The sequence below is a fragment of the Stegostoma tigrinum genome, chromosome 43 (genome assembly GCF_030684315.1).
Source record: "Stegostoma tigrinum isolate sSteTig4 chromosome 43, sSteTig4.hap1, whole genome shotgun sequence".
NCBI classification, from domain to species: Eukaryota; Metazoa; Chordata; class Chondrichthyes; order Orectolobiformes; family Stegostomatidae; genus Stegostoma; species Stegostoma tigrinum.
Window position 1 is genome coordinate 2,984,367 of NC_081396.1, and position 14,304 is coordinate 2,998,670.

The 14,304-nt window shown below is 44.7% G+C and overlaps 1 protein-coding gene across 12 annotated transcripts; it reads left to right on the forward strand.

Moving 5' to 3' along the window:
* Positions 1 to 225: 225 nt before the first annotated feature.
* LOC125449114 (zinc finger protein 239-like) lies at positions 226 to 11,583 on the forward strand. Of its 12 annotated transcripts, none has more exons than XM_059641811.1 (5): positions 226 to 488; positions 3,426 to 3,520; positions 8,701 to 9,351; positions 9,933 to 10,013; positions 10,138 to 11,583. In XM_059641811.1, the coding sequence occupies exon 5, from the start codon at positions 10,362 to 10,364 to the stop codon at positions 11,037 to 11,039; it is 678 nt and encodes a 225-aa protein (XP_059497794.1). In that variant the 5' UTR covers positions 226 to 488; positions 3,426 to 3,520; positions 8,701 to 9,351; positions 9,933 to 10,013; positions 10,138 to 10,361; the 3' UTR covers positions 11,040 to 11,583. The 12 variants fall into 12 exon arrangements, 11 of the variants coding, with proteins under 11 accessions (XP_059497794.1, XP_059497795.1, XP_059497793.1 ...); XM_059641812.1 differs by having other exon boundaries at positions 8,701 to 8,847; XM_059641810.1 differs by having other exon boundaries at positions 8,701 to 8,843.
* The last annotated feature ends 2,721 nt before the right edge of the window (positions 11,584 to 14,304 follow it).

The following is a 14,304-nucleotide window of genomic DNA, read 5'->3' on the forward strand; positions in this document are numbered from 1 at the left end:
TAAAATTGTTGAACTCCAATGTGAGTCCTGGGGATTGCAGAATTCCCAACTGGGAAATGAGACATTCTTCTTCCAGCTTGAACTGAGCTTTTCTGAAACAGCAACCCCTCATTCGCTCCCATTGGTTGGAGGATCAACCGCACCAAGTCCTCCAGCTCCGCCCCCGTTTCATATTGGTGAGGATCTGCTGTCAATCAGCCGGGTGCGCTGGTGATATAGAGCATGCGCAGTGCTGACACTGCTGTTCCTCGGATAGCGGTGTGTTGTGTTACCGGGTGAGGACCCTTCGGACGGGATAATCGAGTCAGAGGGTGGGTTGCCCGGATTTCGAAACGCACCACGACGAGACGAGACGAGAAGACAGTGAATGCTGAATGAAACCTACGTTTACGGTGTTTAATCTTCTCAAGATATTGCTCACACTGGACTCGGGTTAGCGGCCGTGATAATGGGAACTGCAGATGCTGGAGAATCCAAGACAATGAAATGTGAGGCTGGATGAACACAGCAGGCCAAGCAGCATCTCAGGAGCACAAAAGCTGACGTTTCGGGCCTAGACCCTTCATCAGAGAGGGGGATGGGGTGAGGGTTCTGGAATAAATAGGGAGAGAGGGGGAGGCGGACCGAAGATGCAGAGAAAACAAGATAGGTGGAGAGAGTATAGGTGGGGAGGTAGGGAGGGGATAGGTCAGTCCAGGGAAGACGGACAGGTCAAGGAGGTGGGATGAAGTTGGTAGGTAGGAGATGGAGGTGCGGCTTGGGGCGGGAGGAAGGGATGGGTGAGAGGAAGAACAGGTTAGGGGGTAGAGACAGGTTGGACTGGTTATGGGATGCAGTGGGTGGAGGGGAAGAGCTGGGCTGGTTGTGTGGTGTAGTGGGGGGAGGGGACAAGTTGGGCTGGTTTTGGGATGTGGTGGGGGAAGGGGAGATTTTGAAGCTGGTGAAGTCCACATTGATACCATTGGGCTGCAGGGTTCCCAAGCGGAATATGAGTTGCTGTTCCTGCAACCTTCAGGTGGCATCATTGTGGCACTGCAGGAGGCCCATGATGGACATGTCATCCAAAGAATGGGAGGGGGAGTGGAAATGGTTTGTGACTGGGAGGTGCACTTTATTGCAAACCGAGCGGAGGTGTTCTGCAAAGCGGTCCCCAAACCTCCGCTTGGTTTCACCAATGTAGAGGAAGCCACACCGGGTACAGTGGATGCAGTGTACCACATTGGCAGATGTGCAGGTGAACCTCTGCTTAATGTGGAAAGTCATCTTGGGGCCTGGGATAGGGGTGAGGGAGGAGGTGTGGGGGCAAGTGTAGCATTTCCTGCGGTTGCAGGGGAAGGTGCCGGGTGTGGTGGGGTTGGAGGGCAGTGTGGAGCGAACAAGGGAGTCATGGAGAGAGTGGTCTCTCCGGAAAGCAGACAGGGGTGGGGATGGAAAAATGTCTTGGGTGGTGGGGTCGGATTGTAGATGGCGGAAGTGTCGGAGGATGATGCGTTGTATCCGGAGGTTGGTGGGGTGGTGTGAGAACGAGGGGGATCGTCTTGGGGCGGTTGTGGCGGGGCGGGGTGTGAGGGATGTGTTGCGGGAAATGCGGGAGACGCAGTCAAGAGCATTCTCGAACACTGCAGGGAGAAAGTTGCGGTCCTTGCAGAACTTGGACATCTGGGATGTGCGGGAGTGGAATGCCTCATCGTGGGAGCAGATGCGGCGGAGGTGGAGGAATTGGGAATAGGGGATGGAATTTTTGCAGGAGGGTGGGTGGGAGGAGGTGTATTATAGGTAGCTGTGGGAGTCGGTGGGCTTGAAATGGACATCAGTTACAAGCTGGTTGCCTGAGATGGAGACTGAGAGGTCCAGGAAGGTGAGGGATGTGCTGGAGTTGGCCCAGGTGAACTGAAGTTTGGGGTGGAAGGTGTTGGTGAAGTGGATGAACTGTTCGAGCTCCTCTGGGGAGCAAGAGGCGGTGCCGATACAGTCATCAAATGTAACGGAGGAAGAGGTGGGGTTTGGGGCCTGTGTAGGTGCGGAAGAGGGACTGCTCCACGTAACCTACAAAGAGGCAGGCATAGCTGGGGCCCATGTGGGTGCCCATGGCCACTCCCTTTGTCTGTAGGAAGTGGGAGGAATCGAAAGAGAAGTTGCTGAGGGTGAGGACGAGTTCGGCTCGGCGAATGAGCATGAGCGGCCGCCATGTTTGTCGAAGTCGGACAGCAACATGGTGCATGCGCAACGCTCGCGGGTCCAAGGAACGACGTTCATTCACTCCCATTGGCTCAGAGGCAGCAGCGAGTGAGGGGCACCCGTGCTGTCGGGGGAGCGGGGAGGTTTCATCTGATTTGATTTATCATCATGTGAACCGAGATACAGTGATATGTATTGTTTTTGCTGCTATTCAGACAAATCCTACCTTAAATAAGTATATGAAGGTAATTGCACAGAATGCAGAACATGGTGGTACAGCTACGAGAAGCTGCATAGAAAAAGCAACTGTAATATATGAAAGGCCTGTTCATAAATCTGTACACAGTGGGAAAGAAGCTGTTGGTATGTGTTTTCAAACTTTTGTATCTTGGCTGCCTGATCACAGTCAAATTTTTCCTTTTGCCTCCTGTATTCCAAGGAGAACCCCCATTGAATATAATCTTTCCATATAGCTGCATTTCTCCCCAGTCCCAGTATACAAGCTTGTCGATCTCCTTTGCACCTTCTCTGGTTCAATTCCACCCTTTCTGTAAAATGAGATGACCAGAACTATACACCTGCTCAACTTGTGGAAAAGGTACCCTCTGCCCACTGACCCACATTAAAATGTTGGCTGAGCGCAATACCTTCTCTGTAGCTGTGCCACTATGTTCGGCATTCTGTCCTATTACCTTCATATACTTGTTTTAAGGTAGGATTTGTCTGAATAGCAGCAAAAACAGTACATGGCACTGTATCTCGGTCCACGTGATGATTACACAGCAAATCAGATCAGATTGTGATATACAAAATTGAGAGGGATAGAGTGGCAGGAAGCCATGTACCTCAACCGAGAATCAGTGACTAGAGGGCATGGATTTGAAATGATTGGTAGAAAGATTAAATGACAGCTCAGAAAAACAATTTTCTTGATATGATGGGTGGAGTCTGACACTCACTGCCAGAAATGAGAGAACAAACAGAAAGACTCAACTCACGTATAATGTATTTAAATTGGCACATAAAGCTTTGTACCATGCAAAACTACAGGCCAGTTGGTACAACGTAGGCTGGGGTTGGGTAGCTAATTCTTCAGCTGGCACAGATGCAATAACCCAAGTGGCCACTTTCTATGTCTTGACCTTTTTACAATTCTATGAAGCAACGACAGAGTAAGAAAAATGTTCATCTCTTCTGCTTTTGTATCGTGGGCTGACAGTGATGGTTTTTGTAATCTCCTTTTACAGGACATTGCAAATGGATGATTTGGTAAAACAAAATCACAACACCATCTGACGGTGATACTTGATTAAACAGTACCTGGATATTGTCGGCATTGAATGTAAGTTTGTGCTCCAGTACTTTGTTGTTCGCAGTTCATATTACTCATCCTCCTGTGCCCTGTGTCACTTGCTGAAAATGTTACGTCTGTGTCTTACGACCATTTTACTATCTGCTAATGAGAACAGCATTTCTTTAATTAGGCTATCTTGATATTGCACACCTAAAGCCTCAAACTAACTCCACGAGAAACCTTTCCCAGTTTCAAAAGACAGCTGTTAATAGAGTCAGAGAGCTGTATCGCTTGGAAGTAGATCCTAAGTCCAACTCATTCATGCTGAACGCATTAATTTAGACACATTGCCAGCATTTGGCCTGTATCCCTCTTAAACCCTTCCTATTCACACATCCATCCAGATGCCTTTTAAATGTTGTAAATGGACCAGCTTTCACCACTTCCTCTGGCGGCTCATTCCACATACGCACAACACTGGGTGCGAAAATGTTGCCTATCAGGTCGCTTTTTTTGATGACTGGCTGAATGACAGGAAATAGTTTCAAATCAACATTGTTACTGTCCTTTTTATTCCTTTTAGATCGAAGTTTTTTTTAGAATTAGAATTAGAATCCCTACAGTGTGGAAACAGGCTCTTCGGCCCAACAAGTCCACACCGAACGTCAGAGCATCCCTCCCAGACCCACCCTCCTTTAATCCACCTAATCTACACCTCCCTGAACACTACGGGCAATTTAGCATGGCCAATCCACCTAACCTGCACATCTTTGGACTGTGGGAGGAAACCGGAGCACCTGGAGGAAACCCACGCAGACACGGGGAGAACGTGCAAACTCCACACAGACAGTCACCCAGGGCTAGAATTGAACCCGGGTCCCTAGCGCTGTGAGGCTGCAGTGCTAACCACTGTGCTGCCCTGCAATAATGGGAACTGCAGATGCTGGAGAATCCAAGATAACGCAGTGTGGAGCTGGATGAACACAGCAGGCCAAGCAGCATCTCAGGAGCACAAAAGCTGACGTTTCGGGCCTAGACCCTTCATCGGAGACCATGCCCTGTTTTGTTCAATGGGCTGTTACAGAGCTTTTATCAAATACGTCTTGACAGTCCATGTTCGTCCTATCGAGTAGATTTTCATCATCAGCACCCCTTAGCTCATCAAAAAGAACTCGACAGTTCATCAAGATTTTCTGTGAAAAGTTCTATTTTAGTTTTCCTAAATGAACTCCCATTTCTTCAAAGAGTAGTAATGGGGATACAAAGGCGATGAGGTGTGAAGAGGACCCTCAATATCATGAATACAATGTAAAGACAATCAGGTTGCGATGGTCTATCATGGCTTTAGAAGCTGCTAAACCTGCTGGGTGTTTCCAGCACTTTCTGCTTTTCTATCAGATTTCCAGCATCTGGCTTTTGCACTTGTTCTTAGCTTTTAGGACTGAAGAGTTCGAAGGGTTTGGGAAGAAAGTAGGAACAGTACCTCTTTCAGTCATGTATCTTCCAGTTCTGCCTCTCCTTTTGTAGTTTAGTGCAAATACTGATCAACTTTCATGTTAGGTTTTAAGGATAAGCCAAGAATTTACATGGTAATGTTTTTCCCCAAGTATTTTCTCCACACAGGATCAGATTAGTTCCCCTCAATTTCACAAACAGTGCGTGCTCTTCTGGTTTCTCTCTCGCTAATTTTGTTTTCTGTTTGAAAGGTTGATTTAGAACATAAGAACTAGGAGCAGGAGTAGACAATAGACAATAGGTGCAGGGGTAGGCCATCTGGCCCCTCAAGCCCGCCCTGCCATTTAATAAGATCATGGCTGATCTTTTTGAGACTCAGCTCCACTTACCCACCCACTCACCACTACCCTTAATTCCTTTACTGTTCAAACATTTATCTAGGCTTGCCTTAAAAACATTCAGCGAGGTAGCTTCAGCCACTTCACTGGGCAAGCAGTGAAGAAGTTCCTCCTGACCTCAGTCCTACATCTGCTTCCCTTTATTTGGAGGCGATGCCGTCTCTAGTCCTAATTTCACCTGCTAGCAGAAACAACCTCCCTGCCTCTACCTTACTATTCCCTTCATAATCTTATAGAAACATATAAGATTTCCCCTCATTCTTCTGAATTCCAATGAGTATAATCCCAGCCTCCTCATAATCCAACCCTCTGAACTCTGGAATCAACGGAGTAAATATTCTCTGCACCCCCTCCAGAACTAATATATGTCTTCTTAAGAAAGGAGACCAAAACTTCATACAATATAATTGTATACATTTATAAGAAGGATGTGGAAGCTTTGGAAAGGGTGCAGAGGAAATTTACTAGGATGTTGCCTGGTATGGAGGGAAGGTCTTATGAGGAAAGGCTGAGGGACTTGAGGCTGTTTTCGTTAGAGAAGAAAGTTGAGAGGTGACTTAATTGAGACATATAAGATAATCAGAGGGTTAGATAGGGTGGATAGGGAGAGCCTTTTTCCTAGGATGGTGACGGTGAGCACGAGAGGGCATAGCTTTGAGTTGAGGGGTGAAAGATATAGGACAGATGTCAGAGGTAGTTTCTTTACTCAGAGTAGTAAGGGAATGGAACTCTTTGCCTGCAATGGTAGTAGATTTGCCAACTTTAGGTACATTTAAGTCGTCATTGGACAAGCATATGGATGTACATGGAATAGTGTAGGTTAGATGGGCTTCAGATTGGTATGGCAGGTCGGTGCAACATCGAGGGCCGAAGGGCCTGTACTGTGCTGTAGTGCTCTATGTTCTATAATACTCCAAGAGCAACTAGTGATGGGCAATAAATGCTGGACAGACAGCAGGTCCCACATTCCATGCGAGTGTTTAAAAATATGTCTTCAATGTAAGGTTCTTGAAATTTGACAGAAAGTGACAGGGGGCCCAAGCTTGTGTTTTGTGAAAAGGCTAGGTGTTGGATTCTTTATTGAAGAAATCAACTCTACAAAATCAGGATCATCTTGCATCAATAACCACCATTGTAATGTATTCATCATAATTCCATTTCATTAATCCTTGTCTCATTATTTAGACAGATTTTGTTATATTAATAACCAATTGACTCTTCAGTAACCAGGATGTAAATGGATCCTACCTCCCAAGAGAGGAGGAGGAGAAGGTCACAAAGCTGTGCCAGTATATGGAATTTTCCATGCTTCAATAATTCGTGGCAATTTTGCTGGTGTCTTTCAACTTAATAAACAGTGAATGGCTTTTTCCACCTTTTAGGGTTCCTCAAACAACTTAACCACAACAGGAAGCTGCAGGAATGTGTCAATTGGAGACTTGGAGATGACTGTCTCATGGAAGTTCAGCTCAGAGTTGTGTTCAACCCAGTCGGCCATCTGTTTACTTCTGTTAATGTCCCGAGGACAATTTTGCTGATGGTCAGACAAGTGCCCTCTTGAAACACATCGATCATGTGCAGCACATTGATTTCCATTGTGACAGGCAAATTGGACTTTTCCACATGGGTTGCTATAACATTTATTTGCCCAGCATTTCCCTGTTTTTGCACAACTGCCTTGATCACTTTGAAGTCTCTATTGGGCTGATGTTCTGCATCAGGTCAGCTTTTCCTTTTGCTTCAATGCCAGATGCAATCCCTTCTGAATAGATCTCAAATCAGTATTTGCTAGTTTCACCATTACAAAACATTGATGCAGATATGTCAGAAATGATTGAACTCCATGCCTTCCAATATTCATCAATGTTCGCTGTAGCTTTTGCTATTGATGATGTGCTTCTAAGTATATGACCACACTGCTCCATGTTCTTTGATAATTTAGTTTGATAATGAAGGTGCCACTGTGAAGAAAGCGCGAGCCAGTGACAATTGTGCAAGGATTAATCAGTCCTTTCCATTTCGAGATGTTAATCAGTGGAACCTCTCAGATACTGAATTGTAAATTTTGCTCCACAGATCAGTTTAGGATTCAAGTAAAGTTGACAGTTTTCTTCAAATTGTGTTTCTGTTGTGAGTTCTTCAATCAAGTGGAAAAATTGCAGAAAGCACTTGGCGAAAGAGTCATTGGATCTCTGAATCAGCAACATATCCAAAAGATTAAATTCTAGCCTCTTAAGGGGGTTTGTGAAATCAGAAGGCAAAAAAAAATTAATATTGCCATCACATCAATCCTGGATGTGATGAGCAGCATGGTTCTCCCTCTGCTGTCTCTTATGAACTCGCTGAAGTGCCACCAGAGTGGACCCCTTCTCCCACAGGGAGCAGGTGAAAGGTCTCCCTCTGCTGTGAACTCTCTGGTGGGGGAGGAGGGCTGAAGAGTACTTGAAACATTTACCATAGGAAGTGCAGCTGAATGGCTTCTCCTCAGTGTGAATATGCTGGTATGGCTTAAGAACCGATGATAAGTGAATGCCTGCCTTCCAACACACAGAGCAGGTGAATGGTTTCTCCCTAATGTGAATTCTCTCACAGCCTATGAGAGCAGATGTCTGCCTGAAGTTCTTTCCAAAGGCAAGCAGGTGAATGGTCTCTCACCGGTGTTTGATGTTTCCAATGAATGGATGTCTGAGTGAATTCCTTCCCACACATGGAGCAGGTGAATGCGCTTCCCTAGTGTAAGCTCGCCAATGGTCCTCAAGGCTGTTTAAATGCTTGTAACTCCTTCCACAATGAGTGCAGCTCAATGGTTTCTCCTCTGGGTGAATTTGCTGGTGAATCACCCTTTGGATAACTTATGAGAAACCCTTCCCACACATGGAGCAAGTGAATGGCCTTTCCCCAGTATGCCTCTTCTGGTGTTGATTAAGGTCCAATGAAGACCTGAAACTGTCTGTGGTGAGTGCAGCTGAATGGCCTCTCCTCAGTGTGAATTTGCAGATGTAACAACAGGGATGATGTCTGACTGAATTGTGTTTTCTGCACATAGAATGGGTGAATGGCTTCTCCCCAGTGCATGTGTCGATGGATTTCCAATCAGGGATGGGTATTCGAATCCCATCCTGCAGGCCCCACATTTCCAGGGTTTCTTCATTGTCTCGGTCCCTTTCTCTTTCTCCAAGTTGAACATATAGATGAAGCTTATGTGTATGCTGCAATTTCTCCTCAGGCCAGTCACCTCATTGGAACACTCTAACTGGGAAGTGTAAACTAGTTAAGGTTCTTCCTACAGTCAATTCACTGGATCACAATCTATCAGCTTTGTGTGTCATAGTACATTTCCAGTCTCGTTGATGTTTGCATTTTATTTTCCCTCAGACTGAACAGAGAAACATCTCTCCACATATTCAGGTCCTGATTAACCCCAGACACCCTGATGATGACGGTGGAGTTGGTTTACCCTGGGACCTGAAAACCAGGGAGCTTCGAATTATTAACCAAATCTGGGAAACCTGCCCCTTGTAAGTTCCTGCAAAAGGGGTTCACAATCCTTTTGGTGTTTGAAGTCAAACTGTGTACATGGAGGAAATAAAGAAATAAGAGTTTGCAAAGTGTCCTCCCCTCCTCCAAAACCCCAGCTGGAGGGCAGCATAGGTACAGTCTAGGCCTGCTGTCCAGAACAGGCACAGTGTTGCCAGTTGCCCTGGAAACATTGGCTCGAGTGGAGGTAGGATTCCCATGTGCATGGGCCTGGCTTGCTGCCTGGAACACAGTTACATTGGTGCTAAGCACAGAGATTCCTATTGGCTGCATCAGACAGTCACCACCTCTTCCTTTGTGGACGTCACAATGTGGAGGTTGTCCAATGAGCTTCTGAGTGAAACGTCTGCATCTGTGTATTGTCTGAGAGAAAAGCGATGTCTCCCACTTTCTATTTCTTTCCTGCTCCTGGGAAGAGGGTGAATACTGTTCATCTGCAACAGCTGAAATGAGGGGATGTGAATCCAAGGAGGGGCAGATTCTGGAAAGGTTAGCTCAAATCTATCTTTCTCTCAAATCTTTGACATCCTTTGCCTCCTGAGCTCGACATATTTATTTCTCTGGCTAACAGGATAGCCTTATCCCTAATGTTCATAATTGAAGGTGTGGTTTCAGCAGGAGAGAAGCAGAATTCAAAGGGACAGTAACTTAAGATGTGATGAATTTTGTCTAGTGTTGGCACAGTGCACATTTCGCATTTAATGTTCTTTTAATTATGGTCATTTATTATTTCTGGTCTTGCAGTAATACTGTAGCTATATTCTTACGTTTCTGGCCAGGGAAACATTGCAACACCAGAGTCGACTGAGCAATTCAATCAGCCCATTACCTCCTCAATCCAAGTACTTCCTTCATGTGCCTGCCCAAATTCATTTTAATTCATTTCTGGTTCCACCACATTTGTTGGGAGTGAAAGCTAGTCTTGACCTCATCTCTCAATGAAGGTCTTCCTCACTCCCCTGCTTTAAGAGTAATAAGGTTGTAGAGTACACCAATTTTTAATCCATAAAATATGAAATTGTATATGTGAGTTGAGCAGCCTGCATGAAGATTTTCATGTTTCTTTCCAGGACAGGAAGAAACATGCATTGGTCTGTCAATCTGCATAATCATCTCCTTGAGAGATTGTCTATTCAGTACAGCAGAGTGAGGTAGGAGGGAGAAATTGTGGGACTGAGCTTTACAGCTTTTGGACAAAGAATGTCCATAGAAATTAAAATGTTTTAAATTTGCATCCTGTACTGACAAGTATTATTTTGTAAATTCTATTTCCAGGATATCCTGAGGGTGAGCATTTGTACTTGGACATCTTGTACTTCGAGTCAAGATGTGAATCTTGAAATTCACTTGGACCTGAATATTGTCTGCCATTGAGTCCTTCTAAAGTTAAACGGAAAAGTACTGAGACACACAGCTAAATGAGTTTGATCATCCATGATTATGGGAACAGCTTAAACTGAAAAATCATTGCACTTTTACAGTAGGGAAAGACTGTGCACATGTTTGTATGCAAGAGGCTGGAACTGGCTGTCATGGAGAAACCTTGGAAATGTGGAGACTGTGCAAAGGGATTCCGGTGCCCATCTGAGCTGGAAACCCATCACCTCAGTCACACTGGGAAGAAACCGTTCACCTGCTCCGAATGTGGGAAGGGATTCACCAAGTCTTCCAACCTGAATTCACATGAGAGAGTTCACACCGGGGAGAGGCCGTTCATCTGCTCTGAATGTGGGAAGGGATTCACTCGGTCATCTCACTTACTGACACACCGACCAGTTCACACCGGGGAGCGGCCATTCACTTGCTGTGTGTGTGGGAAGAGATTCACTAAGTCATCCAACCTGAAGACACACCAACGAGTACACACTGGGGAGAGGCCTTTTATCTGCTCCGAGTGTGGAAAGGGATTTAGTGATTCATCCACTCTGCTGACACACCGGAGAGTTCACCTAGGGGAGAGACCGTTCACCTGCTTCGAGTGTGGGAAGGGATTCACTCGGTCATCCTACCTGCTGACACATCAGCGAGTACACACTGGGGAAAGGCCATTCATTTGCTGCATATGTGGGAAGGGGTTCACTCTGTTATCCATCCTGCAGACACACCAGCGAGTTCACAAGGGATCTCAGGGATTGGATTCTGCTCCTCTTTCTTTAGCTAATCATGTCCAGGACTGAATCTTGCTCATGCTGAGAGAGATGGAGGATTTCATTCTGCTGGACTGGCCGCTCTTCTGACATTGCTTCAGATGAGGCTGATACTCCTTGAGGCTCGAGTGCGCATTTCCACTGAAATGATCCACAAAAACCTTGGCTTGTTGCTTTGTGTATGTCTCCTGAGGTCATCTCCCATCCCCTGAAAGGATTTAGCCATGTCTTGCTTCAGTAGTTGTGCTCAAGACTTGTCCTTGGCAGCAATAACAGTGTCTTTTTCTTGGTCAGCTCCGGAAATGACTGCAGGAGCTGTATTTCTAGATAAGAGTCACTAAAGTGGTGAGGAGATGGTCAGCATTCCTCTCACTGTCTGCAGATGTACAAAATAAAGGTGACCTGTCTGTTCTATCTGTAGAAAGAGAGTCAGTCAGTCAGCCATCCTGCTGGCACACTAGCAAGTTCAGATGGTAAGAGGCTGCTACAGCCATTGAAAGATGGTGGTGGGTGGAGTGAATGTTTAAGATGGTGGATGGGCGCTGAGCAAGACAGCCACTTCGTCCTGTATGATACAGACTTTCCATTTGGGGTGTTGGGGGGGGGGGGGTGCTGAAATGGTGGATACATAATAGTTCTATTAAAGGAATGGGATGCAGAGATTTTAAATCATTTCAGTCAATTTGAAAAACAAATGTTGAAAGAAGATGGATTTTATTTTGCCCTTCTTACATGCATCAGGATAATGTGCAAGAATACCCCAATTGAGGAAGAAAACAACATTTATCCTGCAGGAGTGGAGGGTTACACTGGTTGAAATGCAGACACAAAGATTCAGAGACTGCAGCACTTCAAGGTACTGATGCACTATCACTTTTCAGGGACAATCAGAGATGGAAAACCAACACTGGCTTTGCCAGTGACACTGACATCCCATTAAAACACTTCAAAAGATGTTTATCCTGATGTGCACCTTGTGACAAACAAAAGCAAATTCATCATGTCGTGCCCTTTGTAATTTAAATATATGCTTTACCTGATCATCACTTTCTGAGCCTGACTGGTTTCTGCTGCCTCACTATCTGTGGAGATTCTCACTGACTGAACCTGGTCACTTTGTCCCCAGTGAACAGGAATCTTACGATCTGGGTAGAAACTGCCAATGTTTAAAGATAAATTCAAACATTCAGTAAGTACTTAGAAGAAGCATGGCACCACGGTTCACATTGTGTTTTTGCTGAACAATCATAAATATCCATATAATGTTATGAATTCAGTTTTATTTTGACACACCTGGACTTCCCTTAGTTTGTTAAATCTTGAAGATTCATTCACTGTTGGAGGCTGAGGGGGGACCTTTATAGAAGTTTATTACATTAGGAGGGGCATGAGTAGGTTGAATGACCAAGGTCATTTTCCAAGGGTAGGGAAGTCCAGCAACAGGGGCTTTGATTTAAGGTGAGGGAGGAAAGATATAAAGGGTGAAACAAAAGCAACAGTTTTGAAACACAAAAGTCACATAAACTTTTTAATTTGATGATCCTTTTAAACATCAGGGGAAATTTCTTATAAATAGTTAAGGGAGAATATCACTTTGCTTTACATTTCGGAAACAAATATGCCCCCATTAGATGATTTTAAAATGCGCCTTTACATCATGGACAGAAGTGCTTGCTATCAATTTGGAGATAACTTTCACATTTATTCTCAAACATTTTGTCTTGAATGATAACAAATGGTCTGAATGGTTAAGACAGAGTCTTTGAAAGTCAAAATTTTTCATTCATGTTGTGTTTCATGTCTTTTGATGTGTTAATGAACTGATTTTTCAAAAATCTGTAAATGATGCTGCAGAATCTGTTGGTGTATTGCTCTGGAAATCATCATTACCTGTTTAAAAACATACAATCCATTTGGCTTTTACCAAGAGCCCAATGGGTGAACATGACTGTGAGAACAACTACAAGTGTAAGAGCTGGAATAATGCTGAGAACCAGTGCCAATGTGATGAGTCAAATGGCTGTCTGCACCACAACATTTCTATGATTCAAAAGTGTCAGATCTGAAATAATAATCCGTATTAATGTTCAATAGTTACATTCTCAACTCTGTGTCAGGAATGTTGTGAATTCAAATTCTCATCCAGAGTCTTCACCATAAAATCATATTCCGGAGCAGGACTGCGGGAGCACTGCGCTGTCAGAGATCCGGTCTTTCAGAGGGAACCTTTTAACTGCAGCTACTTCTTCCCTACCAGGTAGATATAAAAGATCCCATGAAGTTATTTCAAAGAACAGAGCAGTTCTGGCAGATTGACTACTAAATGTACATTCCTCAATGATCATCACTGAACAGAGTGTCTTTCATTGTCATGTTTCTGTTGTGAACTCTATTGCTGTCTCACTCGCTGAATATTTCCAGCATCTTATTTCTGCTTGTGGACATCTGTTGCACACAATACAGCTGCTGTATCTCTTACAACAGTGACTACACTTTACAAGGACTTCAGTTGTTTGAAGCACATTAGGACATCCTGAATGAGTGAAAGTCATTTCTAAATCTGCGCCTTGCACTGACAATGAAGGAGCCACCCAAGAACGGTTCAGTAACAGGACATCTATCAGTTTCCTCTAATCATGAGAAATCTGGAACACAAACACTGTATGTCAGATGTGATTGATACATGAATGTGTAGTCAATCGATGTGAATAATCTGTTTAACCAGGCTGGTGTTCAATTAATTGGTGATTATTCACATCCATTGACGTAAACCTCAGCTATCAGATTGAACACAGTTCAGTCTTTCCTCCAGTAACAGCAGAATACAATCGCATGACCTCGCTGGTGTCTCAAATGTGTGGATGCATCATTGAATCCCTTGCCACACACACAGGGTAGGTGAGAGGCCTCTCCCCACAATGACTTTGCTGGTGTTTCATCAAGTTGTTGCTGCTTCTAAGGCTCTTATAGTCTGACCATTTAAATGGTCTCTCATTGGCATGAATAATTCCATGTTTCCTGAGTTTGGAGGACTACGTGAATACAGAGCAGATGAATGGTCTCTCTCCATTGTGACTACCCTGGTTTTCTAAGAATATCTGATGATTTAATAAATCTCTTCCCACAAAGAGCAGACAAATGTTCTCTCTCCAGCGTGAACACGTTGGTGTGACACTAGCTTATGTGGCTGAGTGAATACTTTCCCACAGACAGAGCTGGTCAAAAGCCTCTCCCTAGTGTGAATACGGAGATGTTCAGTGAGGCTGGATAACTGCCTGAACATCTTCTCACACTG

Coding starts and splice junctions, on each gene's coding strand:
- LOC125449114 (XM_059641811.1), top strand. CDS start 10,362: ATGTTTGTATGCAAGAGGCTGGAACTGGCTGTCATGGAGAAACCTTGG.